The sequence below is a fragment of the Macaca thibetana genome, chromosome 4, assembly GCF_024542745.1.
Source record: "Macaca thibetana thibetana isolate TM-01 chromosome 4, ASM2454274v1, whole genome shotgun sequence".
Classification (NCBI taxonomy): Eukaryota; Metazoa; Chordata; class Mammalia; order Primates; family Cercopithecidae; genus Macaca; species Macaca thibetana.
The window spans coordinates 46,042,336-46,068,270 of NC_065581.1; the positions used below are offsets into that span (position 1 = coordinate 46,042,336).

The 25,935-nt window shown below is 35.7% G+C and overlaps 1 protein-coding gene and 1 pseudogene across 5 annotated transcripts in view; one reads left to right on the forward strand and one right to left on the reverse strand.

The window, feature by feature from the left end:
* SUPT3H (SPT3 homolog, SAGA and STAGA complex component) overlaps positions 1-25,935 on the reverse strand; it is a 527,431-nt gene that overhangs the window by 259,482 nt on the left and 242,014 nt on the right. For all 5 annotated transcript variants that reach the window (XM_050788261.1, XM_050788262.1, XM_050788263.1 and 2 more), the window contains one exon: positions 12,414-12,498. In XM_050788261.1, coding sequence (XP_050644218.1) covers positions 12,414-12,498 — 85 coding nt within the window. The remainder of the gene's footprint in view (positions 1-12,413; positions 12,499-25,935) is intronic.
* On the forward strand, positions 723-5,764 carry LOC126953013 (pre-mRNA-splicing factor RBM22-like; annotated as a pseudogene).

The window sequence follows — 25,935 nt, forward strand, 5'->3', positions numbered from 1 at the left end:
TCGCTACAGGACACAAGTGTCAAGCCCAGCTGCAAGTTTTCTGGCTTCCCAGAAACTCTGAGGGACAGAAGTCCATGCCCTCCAGGAGAAGTGATGATGGCTCACAATTTCTTGAGCTGCCACAGAAGCAAAAGCAGAAGAAAGAGGTGTGATAAAGGGGGGCATCCCACCTAGCTTAAGAAGGGCTGGCACAAGGGAGCCCTACGCAGGCTGTGAGAGGCTCCCAGCCACTTGCTGATTTGTGAGAAATTCAACTGTGGCCACATAAAGTCATGCCACTGACATCTCAAAGAGATCCACTGTCACAATTACAAGTGACTATAGCCACAATGGGTCCCCAAAGGTTCCTGCTATGCAAATGGAAATATTGATGAAGGTAATACTGCTGTTCTTCTACACAATAGTACCAACACTCATGTTTCGTCTATCTCTAATGATAAAAATATATGTACTGTATAAAAAGACATACAGGTTTTTATAAACTGAAAGTCTCCCCTTGTATCTTCTTCTCTCCAAACTCACTCCCTTCTTAGAAAGACCTATCATTAACAGGGAAATTAATTTCATACTGGATAAAGACACTTATGAAAAAACTGGACTGCAAGGTCATCCATTTCATTATTCTTGCAGAAAAATCATGAAATTTGGGGCTGGGTCTGATAGGATTGTGGCGGTCCTCTCTTCCACCTCAATAGCTACCACTGCCTGCAGATGCTCTAAAGATGGTGATCTCTCTGGGTTCCCAAGCTTACAACAAGCAGAACTGGGAGGGGGCGGACTTTCTTGTTCTGTGCCAGGAATGTCTTGCAGAAATCTATACATATTAAATAGCCAATTTTGTTGATCTTTTCAAAAAACCAGCTCCTGGATTCATTGATTTCTTGGAGGGTTTTTTGTGTCTCTATCTCCTTCAGTTCTGCTCTGATCTTAGTTATTTCTTGCCTTCTGCTAGCTGTTGAATGCGTTTGCTCTTGCTTCTCTAGTTCTTTTCATTGTGATGTTAGAGTGTCCATTTTAGATATTTCCTGCTTTCTCTTGTGGGCATTTAGTGCTATAAATTTCCCTCTACACATGGCTTTAAAGGTGCCCCAGAGATTCTGGTATGTTGTATCTTTGTTCTCATTGGTTTCAAAGAACATCTTTATTTCTGCCTTCATTTCGTTATGTACCCAGTAGTCATTCAGGAGCAGGTTGTTCAGTTTCCATGTAGTTGAGCGGTTTTGATTGAGTTTCTTAGTCCTGAGTTCTAGTTTGATTGCACTGTGGTCTAAGAGACAGTTTGTTATAATTTCTGTTCTTTTACATTTGCTGAGGAGTGCTTTACTTCCAATTATGTGGTCAATTTTGGAATAAGTGCTACGTGGTGCTGAGAAGAATGTATATTCTGTTGATTTGGGGTGGAGAGTTCTATAGATGTCTATTAGGTCTGCTTGCTGCAGAGATGAGTTCAATTCCTGGATATCCTTGTTAACTTTCTGTTTCGTTGATCTGTCTAATGTTGACAGTGGAGTGTTGAAGTCTCCCATTATTATTGTATGGGAGTCTAAGTCTCTTTGTAAGTCTCTAAGGACTTGCTTTATGAATCTGGGTGCTCCTGTATTGGGTGCATATATATTTAGGATAGTTAGCTCTTCCTGTTGAATTGATCCTTTTACCATTATGTAATGACCGCTAGCAAGACTAATAAAGAAGAAAAGAGAGGAATCAAATAGACGCAATAAAAAATGATAAAGGGGATATCACCACCGACCCCACAGAAATACAAACTACCATCAGAGAATACTATAAACACCTCTACGCAAATAAACTAGAAAATCTAGAAGAAATGGATAATTTCCTGGACACTTACACTCTTCCAAGACTAAACCAGGAAGAAGTTGAATCCCTGAATAGACCAATAGCAGGCTCTGAAATTGAGGCAATAATTAATAGCCTACCAACCAAAAAAAGTCCAGGACCAGATGGATTCACAGCTGAATTCTACCAGAGGTACAAGGAGGAGCTGGTACCATTCCTTCTGAAACTATTCCAATCAATAGAAAAAGAGGGAATCCTCCCTGACTCATTTTATGAGGCTAACATCATCCTCATACCAAAGCCTGGCAGAGACACAACAAAAAAAGAGAATTTTAGACCAATATCCCTGATGAACATCGATGCAAAAATCCTCAATAAAATACTGGCAAACCGGATTCAGCAGCACATCAAAAAGCTTATCCACCATGATCAAGTAGGCTTCATCCCTGGGATGCAAAGCTGGTTCAACATTTGCAAATCAATAAACATAATCCAGCATATAAACAGAAACAAAGATAAGAACCACATGATTATCTCAATAGATGCAGAAAAGGCTTTTGACAAAATTCAACAGCCCTTCATGCTAAAAACGCTCAATAAATTCGGTATTGATGGAACGTACCTCAAAATAATAAGAGCTATTTATGACAAACCCACAGCCAATATCATACTGAATGGGCAAAAACTGGAAAAATTCCCTTTGAAAACTGGCACAAGACAGGGATGCCCTCTCTCACCACTCCTATTCAACATAGTGTTGGAAGTTCTGGCTAGGGCAATCAGGCAAGAGAAAGAAATCAAGGGTATTCAGTTAGGAAAAGAAGAAGTAAAATTGTCCCTGTTTGCAGATGACATGATTGTATATTTAGAAAATCCCATTGTCTCAGCCCAAAATCTCCTTAAGCTGATAAGCAACTTCAGCAAAGTCTCAGGATACAAAATCAATGTGCAAAAATCAAAGCATTCTTATACACCAGTAACAGACAAACAGAGAGCCAAATCATGAATGAACTTCCATTCACAATTGCTTCAAAGAGAATGAAATACCGAGGAATCCAACTTACAGGGGATGTAAAGGATCACTTCAAAGAGAACTACAAACCACTGCTCAGTGAAATAAAAGAGGACACAAACAAATGGAAGAACATACCATGCTCATGGATAGGAAGAATCAATATTGTGAAAATGGCCATACTGCCCAAGGTTATTTATAGATTCAATGCCATCCCCATCAAGCTACCAATGACTTTCTTCACAGAATTGGAAAAAACTGCTTTAAAGTTCATATGGAACCAAAAAAGAGCCCGCATCTCCAAGACAATCCTAAGTCAAAAGAACAAAGCTGGAGGCATCATGCTACCTGACTTCAAACTATACTACAAGGCTATAGTAACCAAAACAGCATGGTACTGGTACCAAAACAGAGATATAGACCAATGGAACAGAACAGAGTCCTCAGAAATAATACCACACATCTACAGCCATCTGATCTTTGACAAACCTGAGAGAAACAAGAAATGGGGAAAGGATTCCCTATTTAATAAATGGTGCTGGGAAAATTGGCTAGCCATAAGTAGAAAGCTGAAACTGGATCCTTTCCTTACTCCTTATACGAAAATTAATTCAAGATGGATTAGAGACTTAAATGTTAGACCTAATACCATAAAAACCCTAGAGGAAAACCTAGGTAGTACCATTCAGGACATAGGCATGGGCCAAGACTTCATGTCTAAAACACCAAAAGCAACGGCAGCAAAAGCCAAAATTGACAAATGGGATCTCATTAAACTAAAGAGCTTCTGCACAGCAAAAGAAACTACCATCAGAGTGAACAGGCAACCTACAGAATGGGAGAAAATTTTTGCAATCTACTCATCTGACAAAGGGCTAATATCCAGAACCTACAAAGAACTCAAACAAATTTACAAGAAAAAAACAAACAACCCCCATCAAAAAGTGGGCAAAGGATATGAACAGACATTTCTCAAAAGAAGACATTCATACAGCCAAGAGACACATGAAAAAATGCTCATCATCACTGGCCATCAGAGAAATGCAAATCAAACCACAATGAGATACCATCTCACACCAGTTAGAATGGCGATCATTAAAAAGTCAGGAAACAACAGGTGCTGGAGAGGATGTGGAGAAATAGGAACACTTTTACACTGTTGGTGGGATTGTAAACTAGTTCAACCATTATGGAAAACAGTATGGCGATTCCTCAAGGATCTAGAACTAGATGTACCATATGACCCAGCCATCCCATTACTGGGTATATACCCAAAGGATTATAAATCATGCTGCTATAAAGACACATGCACACGTATGTTTATTGCGGCACTATTCACAATAGCAAAGACTTGGAATCAACCCAAATGTCCATCAGTGACAGACTGGATTAAGAAAATGTGGCACATATACACCATGGAATACTATGCAGCCATAAAAAAGGATGAGTTTGTGTCCTTTGTAAGGACATGGATGCAGCTGGAAACCATCATTCTTAGCAAACTATCACAAGAACAGAAAACCAAACACCGCATGTTCTCACTCATAGGTGGGAACTGAATAATGAGATCACTTGGACTCAGGAAGGGGAACATCACACACTGGGGCCTATCATGGGGAGGGGGGAGGAGGAAGGGGGGAGGGATTGCATTGGGAGTTATACCTGATGTAAATGACGAGTTGATGAGTGCTGATGAGTTGATGGGTGCAGCACAGCAACATGGCACAAGTATACATATGTAACAAACCTGCACGTTATGCACATGTACCCTAGAACTTAAAGTATAATAATAAAAATAAATAAATAAATAAATAAATAGCCAAAGAAAAAAGCAGGAAGGAATGCAAAATTTGTGCCAGGTCATTCAGTGTTTTGCTTGTGCCCTGGGGTCCACATGCATTTCAAGACAGAAGTGTGCCAAACCTGCAATAAACTGAAGCATGTCTGTTAGGCCTAAATCTTAAGACCTAAAGCACACACTGCCCATCCAGGTTAATGATGCAGAATTGTCTTCTGAAGGTGACCTGCCAAAGTCAGATGTCAAAAAAAAGAGTTCTACATGTAGAATATGAGAAACAGGGATTTCTAGCTCTGATGGAACATGGCCAGTTTGCCTGCTGGGGAAAAAGCCACACTGACCAGTGACATGCTACTCAATCCAGCTTGGACCACACCCTCCTACCAAAGGAGTAAGCCCCACCTTTGCTCCTTCTGGGTGAAAGAAGAGTGTAAGAGAGGAGAGGAATGTCTATGCAGACATAAGAAGCCTATAGATCCAGATGATCTCCTTGCCGATCAGAATATTACACACAAATATTATGGAATCAATGATCCAGAAACAGATAAGCATCTAAAGTAGGCTTCAACCATGCCCCATCTGGACCCATCAGAGGACAAGGTTATCCTCACTATATATTGGTAGTCTGGGTAATACCATTTCTGAGACAGATCTAAGACATCATCACTACCAGTTTGGAGAGATGCAGATGATTACTGTTGTTCAGAGAGAGCAGTGTGCTTTCATCCAGGTTTCCACAGGGCAGTCTGCAGAAGTGGCTGCTGAGAAGTCCTTTAATAAGTTGATTGTCAATGGCTGTAGACTCAACATAAAATGGGGAAGATCCCAAGGATCCAGAGGAAAAGAAAAACAGAACAGATGGCAGACTCTGGGATCCAGCTACAGCCTATTCCAGCACTGCCATGAGCTCTTCCTCTTCCTACAGCAGCAGAAGATGCATCTGCCAACTGCTTCAACCTGCCCCAACATGGTCCTCCAGCTGTGGTGAACGCTGCCCACCAGCCACCAGCCCCTAGTCTTCTACACCCCTAACCCTAGGATTTAGGCCACATATATTCACCTCAATGGGTCCACCCCTTCCTTTCATGAGGACTCCAGGATTAATCCACTATCTATCTCATGACCCTCAGAGGATGGGAAAACATAGGAACCCCTAGCACACTATCAACACTCTAGGGCTCTATGGAAGAAAGAACACTTAAAAATTCCAATCAATGAATCTTGGAATAAATATGTTTTCCTTCCAAAAAAAACTCATACTGCAAATGGAATAAAACATGTTTTTTATGTCACATTTTGGGTCAACAGTTTATAACCTCTATTCCGATGCTTACTTCCCTCAATTCAACTCAATAAATACATGTTGAATCCTATGAAAGATTTATCATTTATTAGAGACATGAATATACAAATACATGAAGAATTCCAACCTAGGATAGGTAACTCTTCTTAAAACCCTCAACTCACTCTGGATATCAGCATTACCACTTACCATAATGTTTTAAAATTACCTTCTATGTGTTTATGTACCTGACAAAACTGTAAACTCTTATTCATCTTTGTATCACTATAACCAGAGCTATAGTAGTGTCAATAAATAAGTGTACTAAATAAATGAATAAAACATGAAAAAGTAAAAAATACCTAATAATTTATTAAAGCAGAAAACCATTCAAAACAGTAAATGGCAATCTGAAAACGAAATGATGACCTCATTTACACTTTTGTTTTCAGGATAATTAAAAAAAATTAACTTTGATGTGCAAAGAACACCTCAGGGCCATTTACATACCCTTTGAGATTGTGTGGCTAAAGGCTTAGCCAGATAGGGATTCCTACATATCAGAACAAATAAAGACAAGAATATTCCCGAGCATGGTGAGTCTTTTCAATAAACGGTGCTGGAAGAACTGGATGCTTATATGCAGAAAAATAAACTAGACCCCTATCTCTCACCATACTCAAAAAATCAACTCAAAATGGATTAAAGACTTAAAATCTAAGACCCAAAACTATTAAGTTACTAGAAGAAAGCATAGAGGAAAATGCTTCAGAGATTGTTCTGGGAAAATATTTTATGAAATCGACCTCAAAAGTACAGGCAACAAAACAAAAAATAGACAAATGGGATTATATTAAACTAAAAATCTTCTACACAAAATCAAGAGTTACGAGACAACCTGCAAGAAGAGAGAAAATGCTTGAATTTCTTCCGACAAGGGACTAATATCCAAGGAACTTAAAAGCAAATTAAATGAAAAATCCAATTTAAAAAATAGGCAAAAGGTCTGAATCAACATCTTTCAAAAGACCAGTTGGGTGGAGTGACACACACCTGTAATACAAGCTACTCATAAAGCTGAGGGGGGAAAATGGCTTGCACCCAGGAGTTTGAGACCAGTCTAGGCATCATAGCAAGACCCTGTACTTAAAAAAAAAGAAAAAGAGAGAGAGAGACATAAATAGCCCACAGGTACATGAAAACACTCTATATGTCACTAATCATCAGGGAAATGCAAATGAAAACAACAATGAAATAATCACCTTACCCTAATTATTAGAATGGTTATTATCAAAAACAATGTTATAATTAATAATACCAAATGCTAGCAATGAGGAGGAGAAAGGGAATGTCTTATACACTTCTGATTGAAATGTAAATTAGTATAACCATTATGGAAAACAATAAAAAACTAAAAATAGAATTATCATATGATCCAGCGATCCCACCACTGGGTCCATATACAAAGGAAAATAGTATGCCGAAGATATAGCTGCGATCACATGTTTATTGCAGCAATACTCACAATAGCCAAGATATGAAATAACTGAAGTGTCCATCAACAGATAAATGGATATCAAGAATGTGGTATATATTCACAATGAAATACTATTTCACCATAAAAAGAAGGAAATTCTGTCATTTGTGGCAACATAAATGAGCTTAAATGACATTATGTTAAGAGAAATAAGCCAGGCACAGAAAGATAAATATCACATGTTCTCACTGATATATGAAAGGTAAAAAAATTGGCCAGGCACGGTGGCTCACACCTGTAATCCCAGCACTTTGGGAGGCCGAGGTGAACAAATCACCTGAGGTCGGGAGTTTGAGACCCGCCTGACCAACATGGAGAAACCCTGTCTCTACTAAAAATACAAAATTAGCTGGTCGTGGTGGCGCATTCCTATAATCCCAGCTACTTGGGAGGCTGAGGCAGCAGAATCACTTGAATCCGGGAGGCGGAGGTTGCGGTGAGCCGAGATCGTGCCATTGCACTCCAGCCTGGGCAACAAGAGTGAAACTCCATCTCCAAAACAACAACAACAACAACAACAACAAAGTTGATCTCATAATAGTAGAGAGTAGAATAGTAGTTTCTAGAGGTGAGGTGGAGAGCAAGGTATAGCCAAAGAGTTGTTCACAGATAAACAGATAGGAGAGATAAGTTCTAGTGTTCTATAGCATTATATAGTGACTATAATAGCAGCAATTTATTGTGTATTTCCAAATAGCTAGGAGTGGATTTTGAATATTCCCAATACAAAGAAATCCTAAATGTTTAAGGAAACGAATATGCTAAATACCCTGATATGATCATTAGACATTGTATACATGTGTCAAAATAACACACTGTACCCCATAAATAGGTACAATTATTATGTGTCTATTAAAAATGATAATAAAAGCAAAAATAAACCTGGCAGTGAGTTTTTATTTTCTACTCATATCCCCTGTACTGAACTCAAAGGGAGTATAAATCTAGGAACTGCTTACCAAGCATAGACAAAAAGAATTAAAAGAGAAGTCTTCTTCTGTGACAAACAATGGAGACCTCATGGTGGCAGAGGGTTGGGGTAGAAAAGTTTGACAATGGGTAGAATGAAAGAATTTTGGGGGGAATGATGGAACTGTTCTAATCAATTTTAGTTGTGGTTATAAGACTGCATATTTGACAAAACATAAAGAACTGAAAAAAGAAAACAAAACATAGATTTTGTTCTATGTAATTTCAACAAAAAATTTAATATTATAAAAAACTAACAAATATAATGTATACTGGTTACATAATATTCTACACTAAGGGAGTATCAACACTTAAAAAACAATTTGCCTATTATTTTTCCCTTTCTTCTCAAGAGTTCAAATGTACAAGTTTAAGAGAGAGACAAAAGAGGAAAACGTACAAGAAGTTTAAGGAGACAAAAGGGGAAAAATCAAAGGCAGCAGCAGAAAGCAACAAGAATTAAGGAGACAGGTGAGTCGCTGTCTACAATATGGGAGAGAGAACATTTTATGTCCAGGCATGTTACCTGCCAGCTACAACAAAACCAACAAAAAGTCTTCAGAAGAGTCACAATAATGTATTATATAAAATATCCACTTTAAAAAAAATTATTATACCTGCAAAAAAAAAAAAAAAACCAAAAGAATGACACCTAGTAAGTAAAAAGCAGAGTCAAGATAAATGGCTTCCAATGTGGTACAGTTACTGAATTTAGACTATAAATACTTCAGTAAAGTTATTATAAAGATGTTGACCAGGCGTGGTGGCTTACGCCTGTAATACCAGCACTTTGGGAGGCTGAGGCGGACAGATCACCTGAGGTGGAAAGATCACCTGAGGTCAGGTGTTCGAGGTCAGCCTGGCCAATATGGTGAAACCTTGTCTCTACTAAAAATACAAAAAATTAGCTGGGCATGGTAGCACACCTGTAATCTCAGCTACTCAAGAGACTGACGAAATTGCTTGAACCTGGGAGGTGGAGGTTGTAGTGAGCCGAGATCATGCCTCTGCACTCCAGCCTAGATGACAGAGTGAGATTCCGTCTCAAAAAAAAAAAAAATGTTCAAAGAATTACAGGAAAAAACTGATCTTAATAGGCAAATGGATAAAGAACTACAAAGAGATTGAAATGAAGACTACAAAACACACACATATAATTTGTCATGACTACATGATATTCCACGGTAAAAAAAGGACTGACTTTTTGAAAATAACTGTTCTCTATAAATCCTCTAAAGAACTGACTCTGACACATGCCTGGATATTGTAGAGGTAACATAACAAAGTTTTCCTCTAGTTAGGTATATCATTCAATGTAATATTTAGTGGAATCTGGACAGGATGAATCTCACATATAGGCATCAAAACTATCATTCAAATATTAAATGGGTAAGGAGAGGTAAGCATATATTGTAATAAGAGGATCTCTCATTATAAGTAAAGGCACATACTATTTCTTGTTTATACTAGTGTAGCAGTCATAAAATAATATTCCAACTTCAATATTTAAAATAGAATATAAAAGTATGTACCCATAATTCAAAAGGGGTTTATAACCCACTAAGATACATTTTCAAACAGATACTGCAATAGAAAATACTATGGACTTCACTGAAAAAAACACTAGCACTGACTAGCATATTAGAGATGGCAGAAAAAGTAGTAAACTTAAAGGTAAAGCAATAGGAATTACAAAAGTCAAATAAAACAAAACAGAATAAAAAGGGGCAGAAAAAGTTTAGAGAAACACTAAAGGCCCTGAGAGCCTTGTGAAATAATGTCAAATGGTAAAACTTATGGCTGAAAACTTCCACAAATTGATACCCAGTGTTCAACAAGAAAAATAATGATTTAAAAAATCAGTCCTAGAGATAAAACTACCCAAAGCAAAAGATAATGAAAAAATCTTGAGAGCAGCCAGAAAAAAACATGTTACATACAGGGGAACAAATGAATAACAGTTAACTTGTCAGAAACTAATGTAGGTCAGAAAATATTAGAATGAAATATTCAACGAGTTAAAAGGAAAAGATTATCAACATAGAATTCCATGCAGGGAAGAACATACTTAAAGAATAAAGATAAAGATATGTTCGGATGAAAGAAACGTAAGAGACTTCATCATCAGCACAGCTGTACCAAAAAAAAAGTTACAAGGCTTCTTCAAGATGAAGGAAAAGACTGAAATGGCAACTACAATCTGTGAGAAGGAATAATGAGCATGGGAAATGGTAGATATGTGGGTAAATACAAAATAGCCCATATGCTGCTTCCTTTTTTGTCTACATTCCTTAAAAGCATTTGACTTTAAAAGAAAAGTTATAACATTGTAATATAAAAATGGTAACATACATAGATTTAATATGAATAACAATACCACTAAAGAATAAATATCTGGTGTCCTTGTAAGACAGGAGGACAGGTACAGAAGGAGAGAAGGCTATAGAAAGATAGAGAAAAAGAACAGTCAACTTAATATTCTACATTCAGTACTTTAAAACTGTTGTGCCATTTCATTCTAGCCTGCCTGTTTTCTGATAAGAATTCCACTGTCTTTCAAATCATCCTTCCCCTATGATAATAAGCCTGTTAGGCTTTAAGATTTGTATTATGTTCTTATCGTCCAGCAGTTTGAACATGGATTTCTTTTAATTTGTTCTAAACGGAGTTGGCTCATCTTGAATCTGTACATGTATGCATTTCATTAAACTTTTGAATGTTTTATATAATTATAAAATTATATAATTATAGAAAATATCCATTAACAATAGCAATGAAGAAGATGAAATAGTTAAAAAAACAAACTTAACAATAAATGTGTGAAGCTAAGAGAATAAAAACATTAAAACACAACTGAAAGACACAAAAGTAGTCTCAAACAAATGTAGATATCCCCTATTCATAGAATGTTTCAAGATTTTAAAGATGCAGTTCTCCTTAACTTATAAAATAATGTAATCTCAATAAACATACCAATGAAAATTTTTATTAGCTAGACAAGTTGCTACTAATATTCATGACGAGCAATAAATATACATGAATAGCTGGGAACATACTGAAAAAAAAGAAAAACTACAAGTAAGTTTAGCCCTAATAATCATTAAAATACACTATAAAACCTGTAATAAACAATGCCATACTAGGATATACATATACTAAACCATTAGTATAGCATGTACAATGAGAAACAGATACCTATATATATATAAATTTAGTATATTATAAAGAAGGCATTTCAAATCACTAAGGAAAAGATAAATTTTTAAATACACAGTGATGGTAAAACTGAGTTCCCATTTGAAAAAGGATAAAATTAGATCCACATCTCAAAAAATAACAGGAATAAACAACAACTACATGAATGAGCTAAATGTAAAAATAAAATCATGCAAGGATTAGAAGGCAACATGAGTGAATTCCTCATGTTGCCTTCTAATGGTACAGGCATACCTCAGAGATACCGTAAGTTCAGTTACAGACCACTGTAATAAAGTGAGTCAAATTTTTTTTAAATTTTTTAACTTTTAATTTTTGTGGGTACAGAGTAGGCATACAGTCAAATTATGAGGTTACTCAGTGCATATAAAAACTATGTTTACACTATACTATAGCCTATGAAACTGTCAACTGGCATTATCTAAAAAATAATGTACATACCTTAATTTAAAAATAATTTATTGTTACAAAATGCTAACAACCATCTGAGCCTTCAGTGAGTCAAAACTTTTTGCTGTCATGATGACGGCTGCTGACTGCCCAGGGGAACAAGAGTTTGTTTTAGATGATGGAAATTTTCGATATCATGATTGTGTTATAAGTTTATATTATAATATTCCATTGCTGAGGCTCAGCAAATTATGCATTCAACCAGTAAATTTTGTTATATATAAATTATACTTCAATAATGCTAACAAAAAAGAATTCCAGCTGTAAATAAAATATTTTTAAAGTGTTGGGTTACAATCCTATTGGAAGAACACAGAGAAGAGATACGGAATCAAATTATATATGTTCTTACCAGATTAATTAACTGAGTGTGTACCACATCTTCTACCAAAACTGCTGTTTCATGAAGAGGCCTTCTAGCATCACCTAAAGAATACCTGCAAAATAATTTTAAACACACCAATATTAAGGACTATAAAACTAAGAATGGCAAAAAGTGAAAGATATTTATTACATGAATCAGTTTAATAAGGAGAATGTAAATTGTTTGCTCAAATGTCTGAATGGGTGTGCAATTTTCTCTAGACAAAGAATATGAAACCTTGGCCAGGCATGGTGGCTCACACCTTTAATCCCAGCACTTTGGGAGGCCAGAGCGGGAGGATCACTTGAGCCCAAGAGTTGGTTACTAGCCTGCATAACATGGTGAAACTCCGCCTCTACAATAAATACAAAAATTAGCCAGAAGCAGTGGCAGGTGCCTGTAGTCCCAGCTACTTGGGAGGTTGAGGTGGGAGGATGGCTTGAGCCCAGGCGGCAGAAGTTGTAGTAAGCCAAGGTCATGCCACTGTACTCCATCATGGGCCATAGTCAGACCCTGCTTAAAAAGAAAAAAAAAGAAAAAAAAGAAAAGAAAGTCTTTCCTACACAAGTTGCAACTTCAAAAGAAAAGTGCAGTGTTATCTATGCTATTTCTGGATTTGTACAGTTTTTTTTTTTTTTTAAGACAGAGTCTCACCCCGTTGCCCAGGCTGGAGTGCAGTGGCACGATCTCGGCTCACTGCAACCTTCGCCTCTCAGGTTCAAGCAATTCTCCTACCACGGCCTTTTGAGTAGCTGGGACTACAGACTCGTGCCACCACGCCTGGCTACTTTTTTATTTTTAGTAGATATGGGGTTTCACCATGTCGGCCAGGCTGGTCTTGAACTCCTGACCTCAGGTGATCCACCCACCTCGGCCTCCCAAAGTCCTGGGATTACAGGCGTGAGTCACCGTGCCCGGCTCGTACAGTATTTTTTAAGGAGAATTTATTGTTTCAAAATGCAAAATACTAACAACTACTTCACAACACTGGCAACCAGTAAATCATGTAATCACATCCCAATTACCAATACAAGAGCTAGTAAGAGCCACATAGAAAGGTATAAAAGTGTATGATGTAATCAGCTTTGAAAATTGATAAGAAAAATTTATGTAAATACCATTGAATATGACTTGGAATCATATAAAAGCAGATTTTCAAGAATAGATTAAAAAGGCTGGCCTTAAAAGTCCTCTTCTTAAAACTTAAAAGTAGACTGGATGTGCAAAGAATACCTTCTTGGTAAAGAACACTTCAAAATGCATCATAATATATTAAAAATTTATATTTAGAGTATGCTTCAACCAGCAATAGGGAAGACAAAACCAAAGTCAGACAAGATGAAAAAACAGTTCTATAATAGAGCACTGAACCTTCAAAATTTATTCTGAAGGTATCTACCTAATCACAGTAACCTACAGTCTATATTGAACTAGTACAGAATTCTAGGTATAGGAAGAACGTGGGGACCACAAGAAAGGCAGGAAATCAGTTTGAGACTCCAATATAACATCGAGAAACCTAACATCCAGTGACGGTGTCACCCTCAATGTGTGAACTAGGAAAATACCCATTCCAGAGAATGCACTTTGCCTACCTCACCCGAAGCTTTGAGTGGCAGAGGAAAAAATATTCCCTAGGAATTGTTAACCATAAATTCACTTCCATGGTGCCAGAGTATCTGCTGGCCATATAGTCTAAAAAAAGGTCGAGCATTAATTTAAAGTGATTTATATTGCCCAAAGGTGCCCAAAGGTACCTTGTAGAAACAAATGCAACTCATTTCTTGAAGAACGTATTTCAAACAAATAACTGAAAGAACTCCCATGGATGACATATCAAGGACCATAAATTCAAAATCAAAATTCACTACGTGTACCAGGAATCAAGTCATCATGAATGACAGGGAGCAGGACCAACAAAATGCAGAATCAGACCTACAGCCTACACCTACCTGAATAAATAAGTATCTATTAACTAGAGTAATTCAGGTTTTAAAAGAGAAATGAGAAGTATATGTAGGACAACAAAAACCTTACCAAATGCTTAGTCATTTTTGAAAAAGCACTAAACAGAAATAGAAATGAAAAACATAATTATAGCATTTAAAAAGTTAATGCAGAAAAGTTATCAATCTGATAAAGACCATACATGAAAAACTCACAGCTACCATCCGACTTAATGGTGAAACACTAAAAACTTTTCCCCTAAGATGAGCATTAACACAATGTCCAATTTTGTCACTTCTATTCAACACAATACTGTAAATTTCAGTGAAAGCAATTAGGTAAGAAAAAGAAATAGGCCGGGCACAGTGGCTCACACCTGTAATCCTAGCACTTTGGGAGGCCGAGGCTGGCGGATTGCATGAGTTCAGGAGTTCAAGACCAGCCTGGGCAACACAGTGAAACTCTGTTTCTACTAAAATACAAAAGAAATTAGCCGGGCATGATGGAGTGCACCTGTAGTCAAGGACTGTAATTGTCATGATTAGTTCCTCCTTGTTTTGATATGTGTGTGTATATGTGCATGCATGTGCGTGTATCTTATATGTATGTGTGTATCTCCTTTACAAAATTCTACTGATTGTATTTTTTTCTGGAGAACTTTGACTAACATAGCCAGGAAATGAAGAGCTCAATATTGAATAAATGTATTAATATAACTACATCACTTTAGAAAATGAAAAAAAACCCTACATAATCATTTCAATAGATGTAAGAAAACCACTCAACAAAATCCAGCAACCACTCATGACAGGAAACCACATACACAGAAGAATTTAAAGCCTTTAAGAACTAGATCAACATAAGGATGGCTATTATCACCACTTTCAGTCAATATTTAAGATTATAGTCAGAACAATAAAACAAGACTAAAACTATAAAAGTATTGGAAAAGAGAAAACTACACTGTCCCTATATGCAGATAATATGAGTATCTATACAGAAAACCAAAAATTAAGAAAAAAATTATTTGAATTAATAAGTTAGCAAGTTTTCTGGCTATAAGATCAATCTACAAAAAGCCATCATTAACATAAAGGTAGAAGATGCAATTAAAAAGAAATATAAATTGGTACTAAACATCATATGAGATGGTAAAGAGACAGGAATAGTCAAAACACTTTTAAAGTACAAGATGGGAGAGTATTTTCTACAGGACTTAATATAAAGCTACAATCATTAAGACAGTATGTTATTTGGTGCAAACAATCAATAGAACAAAAAGAGAATAGAAAGTCCACAATAAAAAGCAAACTCCACAAAGGCAAAAATCCTTTGTTGTATTCACTGATACACGCATTATTTCTTTGGAATACCTGAACAAGGTTTTCCTTCCCTTATTCTAAGTTACTTCAAATGTCACTGTTAAAAAAAAAGTGTAAAGTTATCAAAGCTAAATAACTGGAAATACTTCTTGTATCAATAAAATACACAAATTGCCTAAGCTTTTATGAGAAAGTTAGACCTTTGTACTAAAAACAGTTTTTATTAGCATACACATGTAAAGTACCGAAATCAGCTACAACGTCTGGTATGAGGTATATCATTTGATGAGTATATTATTTTAATTTTCAGGGTTATTGGTACTTCAGTTTTTCTCCCAAAGCTTTTATAAATAACTTCTGCCATTGTTCCAGTGGTTTTCAGAAAACAGAAATGAAAACTGTTATACCTGGCCACAGTCACTTCCTTTTTTGCTCAGCAATGTATGTACTACTTATAAGCCACTTAAAGACAGATTAGTAATTGATACTTATACAACTATTTTGATTTTTTTTCCCCTTTAAAGACTTACCTCCCAGTGCTATGATGTCTTGACTGACTTACCCTGGGTCTTGTCCTAATCAATGGAATCTGATACCCTGTTCATTTACATACTGTCTGGATGCCTGTAACAATACCAGTACTTCCTGACTACAGTCCACTAAAGGTCTATCAGGAAACTTTCTGAAAAGGCTGCCCCTCTCCTGGTCTCCTGCAGTAGTCTCGGTAGCTATAACACACAATCCTCCATTTTAGGAAGCACTGTAAATCTGACAGCCATGATTACAAGTAAGGCCAGAGCAACTTCATAATGACGGGGGTGGAGCCACTTACACTCTATCCTCTCACGCAAACAGCATTGGCTTTATTCAATGCTGGAATGAAATGTCTCAGTTCAAACTAGGGCAACTGACTCTGCAATTCGCTTGATAGGTACACAGTGAAAGTATGAAACAAACAAGGGCATTAATGAGATGAAGTTAAACTTTTTATTCTGTATACTTATACTGAGATCCAGGAGGATGAATCCTGAACAAAACCATTGGATACTGTTTTAAAAAGCCAGCAGAATTTATGACTAACCCTTTTAACATTTTTGTGTTATGTATATGCCCAATACTATCTAAAATTAGGAGAGATCCTTCAAATAGACATCTATTAAAATACACAATCAACATCTAGTCATTTTGCTCTCAAAAAACAACAGAACCCCTTTTCAGTGGTTTCTAACATCAGCTTTTTTTAAAAAAAAAAAAAAGAGAGAGAAAGATTTCTTAAAAATGAAGGAGCTTTACTATCTTACTTATGTTGAGCCCACATGTAACATCTTTGGTTAGTAATCTATGCCAAGATGCTACCCAAATATAGCAATACTCTTTTAATCTCTCTATAAATTCTAAAGCATCATTTCATTTGCCAAAATCTGTTCCTAACCTTTGGACCCTATGTAAATGCATGTATTTGATGATGTGCCCATTGACCCATCCTCCTCATGTCTACATATCCCCAACTGCGAAAAGCAGTCAACTCCAAACTCTTTTCATGGCATCAACTATAAGGGGAAAATAAATACTTTTTGAGCAAGTATATACAGTGTGTGTACATATGTGTGTGTATTTATTTTCAAGTTATACAAATGTATATAATATTATGACAAAACAGCATAAAACAAACACAAAAGAGAAATAGCAAAGGAGGTAAAAATAAAACAAATGATTTTTTTTTTTTTTTTTTTTTTTTTTTGAGGCAGAGTCTTGCTCTGTCGCCCAGGCTGGAGTGCAGTGGTGCGACCTTGGCTAACCGCAGCCTCTGCCTCCCCGCTTCAAGCAATTCTCCTGCCTCAGCCTCCTGAGTAGCTGGGATTACAGGCACCCGCCACCATGCCCAGCTAGTTTTTGTATTTTTAGTAGAGACAGGGTTTCACCATGTTGGCCACACTGGTCTTGAACTCCTGACCTTGTGATCCGCCCGCCTCAGCCTCCCAAAGTGCTAGGATTATAGGCGTGAGCCACTGCCCCCGGCCAAAACAGTATTTTTAAAAATATATTTTATTTATTGGTGTTAGAAAATCTTTTAGCATTCACTAACATATATACATTATTGTTATCAGCATGACCAATCACCCTAGTTTGCCTGGGATTGAGGGGTTTTCCAAATTATTCTCTACCAAGTAAATCATCCTAATTAGTATTAGAAGGTCATGGCATACTTTCCACCAAAAAAAAAAAAAAAAAAAAAAAAAAAAAAAAAAAAAAAAAAAAAAAAAAAAGACAAGCCAGATAACAGTTTCCTTTGTTAAAGGAATGGATTAATAATAAATAAAACTTGTATATTTGCTTTCAAACAATTACCATTATTATTTCAGTTCTAAAGTCTCAAAACAGAAACAAATAGTATATGGGAAATTAATTCCTTCATCTAAAGATAATGCTTTTCCATTCTCTGATGTTGAGGATGAAGTTCATGAGAGTCAGTGGATGAGTAGGTGCCCAGCTGACATCTCACTGTAGTCATGGCCCCCCGCTCAGGGAAAGAAGTAGCACCAAACTAAATGACCAGCCAGAGATTTGAGCCCAGAAAAAAACCATGAAGTTCACAGGGCTTGTATCCAACTAAAAAGATTACAGTAATGCTGCTAGAAGTCACACTATATTCTGGCCATCAGCTACAAAGTAGGAAAAGTCAGTAACCACGAAAATATCCTGGAAGTTAGATGATCTGGTTCTAGTTCCTACTCTGCTATTAAGAACTGCTACAATGGGCAGGTAACTTCTCCTGGCACCTCAGTTTCTCAAGTAAAAGGAGGGGACTAGATTAGATAATTTTTTAAAAACCTTTTCAGAAACTTTATTTTGAATCACATATATCTGATTCAACTATAATTCGTAAATCTTAAAGACTGTGTCTTCAAGAATGGGGCAACACTGTTATGAGAAAATCAAATTGTACAGAGTAAACTGTGGAAAAAATCATGAAATTAAGAAAAACAAAAACATGTTAAAAATGAGTAAAGCAAATAAATAAATAAATAAATAAAAATAATTGGAGGAAGGAAACAAAGGCTACAGTTTATCCCTGGCCTTGTATGTGTAAATAATTTCTAAGAAACATGTCATTGTCCCTTAAATTAAAAAAGAAAAAGGCGAGGGGTGTTGAAAACATTATCACGGAAGTCTACATTATTCTTTTTCAATTAAAAGAATTTAACAGGTCTAACTTTGAGTCTAAAATACTCGTTTTTAAATTTCCAAGCCCTGATTAAGAATAGAGGGGAATGACTAAGTTTCTAACGGGGGGGAAGGACTGATAAAAGTTTTAATTAAAGAGATTCTGAAAAAGAAGCAAAGGGGATAAGTTTGGTGATAATCTGTGAGACAGCCTGCTGGGCCAGTCACCAAGCACACAAGACCTACAAGCAGATCTACTCGTAAAGCATCTAGAAACCAAACATAAAGAAAGGATAAAGAGATGTTTCTTTACTGCCATGTGTACATCTTCTTGGATGCTGAATTGCTTTCAATACTTACCGCTGGCTACAGACTCTAATGGGGTTAAATCATTCTGGATACTGTGGTTAAGTAATTGCTGTGGTCTTGGGAGCTAGTTACTTTTTTCTTTTTTCTTTTTTTTAATTAGCTCTGGCTTGTTTGGACGTTTTCCTACCCCAGGTAATTGACATTACTTTGGAATAGACGCTGTGTGACTATTGCTTGGTGTAAGAAGGCTCTAGGTAACTTGCTGTCCCCAAAAGAAAGGTTCCCCCCCCCCTTCAAAGCATTTTTTTGATAACACTTTTATAGACTAAGTATTACTATAATACCCAAAAATTTCTCCCTAATGGAATTACAGTGAATAGGAGGCTGATAAGCACTCACATAATTTAACAGAACTTTGAGAAAACTTTTAGAATTTTATAAAACACCATGAAATAAAATATGTGAAGATACATAAAAAGCAAAATTATTGTTATTATTTATGATGTAAAATAAATAATGCTGATGTAAAAAAATACAGATATACTAATCTACATATGTTTAAGACAAAAGGTAAGACAGTGTAAAATTTTGAACAGGTAAACATATATTACCTATAGGTATTAATCACTCAATCAACAAATATTAACTGATTGCCTGGTATGTGTCAGTCACTGTGCTGGTGGCTTAGAATATATCAGTGAACAAAACAGACAAAAAATGAGTCGAGTTTACATTCCAATGAGGAAAAGACACAATAAACAATATAACTAATGAATTACTAAATAATTTGTATATTAGAAAGCTGACAGAACAAAAATGTAGAACAGAATCAAGAAATGTAAAGTATGCGATAGGCAGTGTGAAATATTAAAACATGTATTTATTAAGATCTGATGTGTGAAAGAAATAGCTTTAAAGAAATGAAAAAATACATACATTAGAAAATTTTTTAAAAATCAAGACTTACATAAGAAAGCTCATCCATAAATATTTACAAGAAAACTCATAAAACTCATCTACAGTGCATGAAAATGTGCATCTGAGAAAGTTTACAAAACTAGCAGAATATCTTTATGAATTTCTTCTAACAATTTACAGGACATTTTTCCTCATATATCCTACATTTCTAAGAAGCACATATTCCCATCTTCAAACTCTTAATAGATAGCAGCATAAAGCAAATTATTATAAACCCTCCCTATTTGAGGAACAGGAAAGATATGTATAGCAATCACTGAATGTTAGTTAAAAAAAGAATCTAAAAGATTATGTAGTCCATTGATTCTGTTTTAAACAGACGGAAAATTAAAGTCCAAGAGGTTAAATAGCCATCTCAAGGTCGTAAGTACAGTTAGAAGCAAAAGGTAGGAATTTTACCTCATCCAGAACTCATTGTACAACAACATGCTAAATCAAAGTCCATTAGGCCTCCAAAACATTTAATGGACTTTACTATCTTATTTTGACTGAAATTTAGTCAAAAAACTAACTTCCTATAACACTGAAAACAGATACACTACAATCACAATAACACCTTATAGTCATAGAGGACTTTTCTCACCTATCATTTAAAACAAACTGTTAAGCATGCAAAAAGGAAAGTTTCTCCCATATTACATAAATCTGGGATCAGTGAGAGTCAAGAAAGTTAAGAGACTTACCTGGGGAGTCAGCAACAGTAAGAATCAGAATTACTTGGTATGAGACAGTCACATAGAGATAAGAGAATTTTGTACTAGCAGATCTTCAGAAAATTATCAATATAAAACGGATATAAATGTGGTATACCGCAACAACATTTTTCAGATTGACAGTGTCCAGAAAAAGAAGTATTTTGTAATTAAATTAACTTGGAAAATGACATATTTTATTCTTCACTAGATTTGCAATGCATGTTACCATATTAGACACTCTGAGAGGTTCAGAAGAAAAGAAACTTTTGATTTTAAATGTATTTACTATCTATGTAATCTTTTTCTAAGCCCATGTAGTTACACAGCATTGAAAAAAATTTAGGAAACACTGATTTAAACAAACAAACAAAATAACCTCCAAAATAACTTTAAGGACTTTAGTGAGAGGATTCCAAATAAAATGCAGCCTAAGATGTTAGAACTTCAAAGCCAAGTTCTTCAGTTTCTAACAATGAGATGATGATGGTGGTGATAATGGCAAATATTGTGAGCTTTTAAAAAATTCACTTACATTCAATGAATATTTATTGAATACTGGGTTTACATCATGCCAGGCACTGAATATCATACTAGTTGAGAATTTTCAAAGTTCCCACAAACTTAAAGACATGACTGATTTTCTGTAGCCATGGCAATAAACAGCCACCAGAACCAGAAACAGACTCATTCCAGTCAACACACCCTTGAGTGCCAACCTATCAACAACATTCTCATCTCTCTTTTTATAGATTATGCCAACTCCAGAACACGACCAATCCCTGAACTCAATGCTTCCTGGAAACTCAAAAGAAGATCAGCAGCCTGCCTTGCTAACAAACTGTGCTTGACCAGCATGTATCTCTCCTTTATGATAAGAAGCAATAAATCAAGTTTTCTCTTTTTATTTCAGATACTGAATGACAGGCTCATTATTTTTCACAGCGTTGAAGGAAGTTTGCCTTCACAAACTTGTCAGCCTAACCTCCCTTCCTCTCCTTCTTCTTGCATTTTATTTTGAAAGATTCCTAACCAACAGAAAAGCTGAAGTGAAATGAACACCTGTAAATCCTTCACCTAGAATCACCAATTGTTAACATTTTGGCACAACTGCGTGCATGTTTCTTTCTCTCTCTCTTAAAAATTATACAAACATACACTTGTATTCTTATCTGTATTAATTTTTCTTTAAACAGTAAGCATGTACTAAGTGCCAGGTATACTTATATGTATTATGTCATTTAAACCACTTAAAGACCCTGCAACACACTATCACTATGCCTGTCCCTCTGCATCTTGGAGAGATATTTGTTCTAGTAAGTGAAATTCTGGGTTTTTAAAAATTAATTTCCATATGCTGGGATTAGCTTTGTCCCCTGGAACTGATGAAATAACAAATCCTTTTACATGACAGGTCTTCAAAAATATGAAGAAAGCTTACTTTAAAGGTCTGGTTTCGATTTGTTTTTGTTAAACAGCATCTGTTTTAAACAGCTTTATTGAGATATCATTTACATACCATAAAATCCAGTTGTTTAAAGTGTACAATTCAATGACTTTTAGTAAATTTACAGGGTTTTACCATCATCACCACAATCTAGTTTCAGAACATTTCCATCATTCCAAAACAATGTCTCATGCCCATTTATAGTCAGTCCTATTTCCCATCCTCAGCCAAAGGCAACCACTAATCTACTTGAAGAAACCATGCATCCTCTCTAGCCTTCTTCAAGGTTAAAGATTTCCTATTTCTTATCATTTTGGTCTCAATGTAAATGGCGTATCTTTGAAAAGACTTTCCAAAACTACTACCACTTTCAATTCTCACTTGAATCAGAGTAGTTTGGCATTTATTTGATTTATATATTAAGGTCCTACCCAAGTTGTCAGAAAAAAAAGAGTTACAAAACTTTTAGTAAACAAACTGAAGGAATGCAAACCTCTAAGTGTTGAACAAGTCCTAGGCCAATTATAAAGCCCTGTAGCAAAGAGATATCCTTGAAACAACAGATCCAATAATGAACACTTTGTGGGCTGGGAAGAGTTGATTCAGCTTTCAAGCTGTCCTTGTCTGAAATATAACTCTCCATCTCATCCAGCAGAACATCAGGAGAGATGACATCAAACATCTCACTGAAATTTTTACTCTACAACTGTGGCATTACCTTAATGAAAGTAAAATTGTTTTATTCTGATATGAATTGGGACCGCATGCAAGTTCCTAATAATTACAGATTCCAAAATTTTTATTGAGATTGATGTCAAGTTCATCAGGGTATAATGACTAGAATCTCCTTCACCCAACATTTTAAAAAATGAAGCAAACTCATGCCAAAATAGTAATTAATTACACTTCCTTACATAACATTCTAGAAAAACCAGTTGGCAATAATTAATACCACTACTGTACATAATCTTTTTCCTAATGTAGTTGTACTTGCAAAATCTAATTTGTCACCAAAAACAATGGCTTTGGTCTCATAGAATATAATACTGAATAAATAAAACTATAAATTAAAAAATATGTAAATAATGCAACTCAAAAATTAATTGTGTAAATATCTGTGACTGCCAATAGGGAAATACGTAATATATTCCAGTTGTACTACATAATATATTCCATTAGTTCCTTCACAAAGGGCTTTCATCTGAATCAGGAAATATATAAGACAATTGTCTTAGTGATCAGTCACTTTTAAGAACCTTAAGAAAAAGCTTATCTCTAGTCTCAACAATACTATATTCCTCAAATAAAAATGAAATTTAGTATACCCAGAAGAAATGTGTTTTCAGTTTGTTCTCTAGAACATGGATAAAAAGTGATGACATGAGAAAGATGTTAAGACACAATGCTACTGAGAATAAACACATAGCATACATTAAACGATCTTTTAGTTTTACTTTAATATATAGTTAATAACTTAAAAATTTGGCATGCATAAATAATAACCCTTTATAGATATTTATATACACTATTAGCACTGAAACTCATATTAATCTTTAAATCTTACTATAAAAAGTTCAGTATGTACTTGTAGAAGCTTATAATGAACATATATTTAAGTATACTAAAAATATTAATGAAAACATACATCTCTGTACCTACCAACTATCAGCCTGTACATGATTAAGACCTTCATAGGTAAGAGGCTCCTTGGTAGCAAATAAAAATATTAATAGGCAATATCAGGAAATTAATTATTTATAATAGTTAATATCAATAAAACAGTAGTTAAGACACTACCTTAGAGCTTCACAGAATCCTACAACTTTCAAACTCCTCTGTTTATTATATAAAAGTCTTTGAAATCTGGCTTCTCTCTGGTTCCAGCCTTATTTCTAGCCATGCACCGTTTGTTCCTGACATATCAAACTCCCTATGGACAGCTGACCACACAATAGGTTTCATATCTTCTCATTTTTGTACATGGTATTTTCTCTGTCAAATAAGTCTTTGTTTCTTCTTCCACTCAGCCAATGCCTTCCAAACTTAGTTCAACGGGTACGACCCTTGGGAAATTTTCCGTAATACTCATTTGCACCTCTACAGCATATTGCACTGATTGCCCTAACTCATCTTTCACCTCATACTATATCCATTCCCATTGCCAAGTAACTTTAAGTAGCCCTGCACTATAACCCTGAGCTCAACTCTGTTGTGTTATTTGGCCAATGGGATATCATTTGCAGCAGAGGCTAAGAAGTGCTTAAGCATTTCAACTTGCACTCTTGCACTCTGCCACTGCCATGAAAGTATGACAAGGCTAATCTGCTGGAAAATTAAGAGATACATGAAGCAGAGCTCAGTCACCCCAGCCATCCCAGTTGAGTTATTGTAGATCAGCTGGCAGTCAGCTGACCTTCAGATAGATAACAGAGCCCAGTTGAGATTGGTGGGGTTGCCTAATCTACTGTCCTAGACATACAATCATAAATGCTGAGGTTTCACAGTGTTTTGTTATACAGCATTATTGTGGCAATAAACAACGGATCCCACTCGTAGATGCTTCCATAGCACTCTTCACAACCTCCTCATAGTATAGTTACATAATTATATAGTTATGTAGTTACACAGTCATACTTTTATATTAACTAATTTATCTCTATTCTCCCCTATGCATTTAAAGGAAAAAAAAATCGCCTGTTACTTAAATTTGTATTCTCAGCATCTAACAAGATGCCAGTTGTATGTGGGCACTCAATATATGACTGGGGAAGAGAAGGAAGGAGGACTGATTCACCTCCCAACTGATTCCACTATTATCTCAGACCACAAGGAGCCTTCCCCATGTTGTGAAAGTTCAGTGGGCACACAAACTAGATACTGCTAAAGCAGATTAAAACTTTAAGCATATAGGTTTTAATATACGCTATTAATATACGTATATAGCTGCCTGTTGGATGAGCACAGATGGCCACAAATTCATGTGATTTGTGGGCATAATGTTAACAGGAAAGAGCCAATAATTGCAGCACTTTGGACCAAATATAGAGTGGAATTAGGTTATGCAGTAAAAGATGCCAGGGCAGAGAATCAAAGGGTGTATTCCTAGAAAACTTAAGATTTTCACATGTAGAAGGAAAAATGTTTGAAATTTCATTAAACTTGGTATATGCATTTGGGGCCAAGTAAAAAATATTCAAAAAGGAACCAGATTAATGATTTAGTTTTTTAAAGGCAGCAAATACTTTTAAAAAAGAAAAGGAAAAAAATGAATCTGAAAATATATAGAATTTAGAATCCATTTAATAATGATAGTTACGACAAAAATGACAATGAGTCGATTATATCCATAGTACATACTGAGGATTTACTGTTTGCTAGACACCACCGAACTGATTCAAATGCCAAAATGGCTCTATAAGGTAAGTACTATTACCATTGCCACTTCAAGACTTGAAGAGGTTAACTAGATTACCCAAGGAACATATTTAATAAGTGGCAGAAATGGGATTCCAACTCCCACCAGTCTGACTGCAAACTCTAAAAAAACAAAAACAAAACAAAACAAAAACCCTCTAACTGCTCTATAATATTGTCTTTCACAGAAACTGAAGAGACTTTGGAAGTAATTTATTTCAGTTTCCGCCACAATA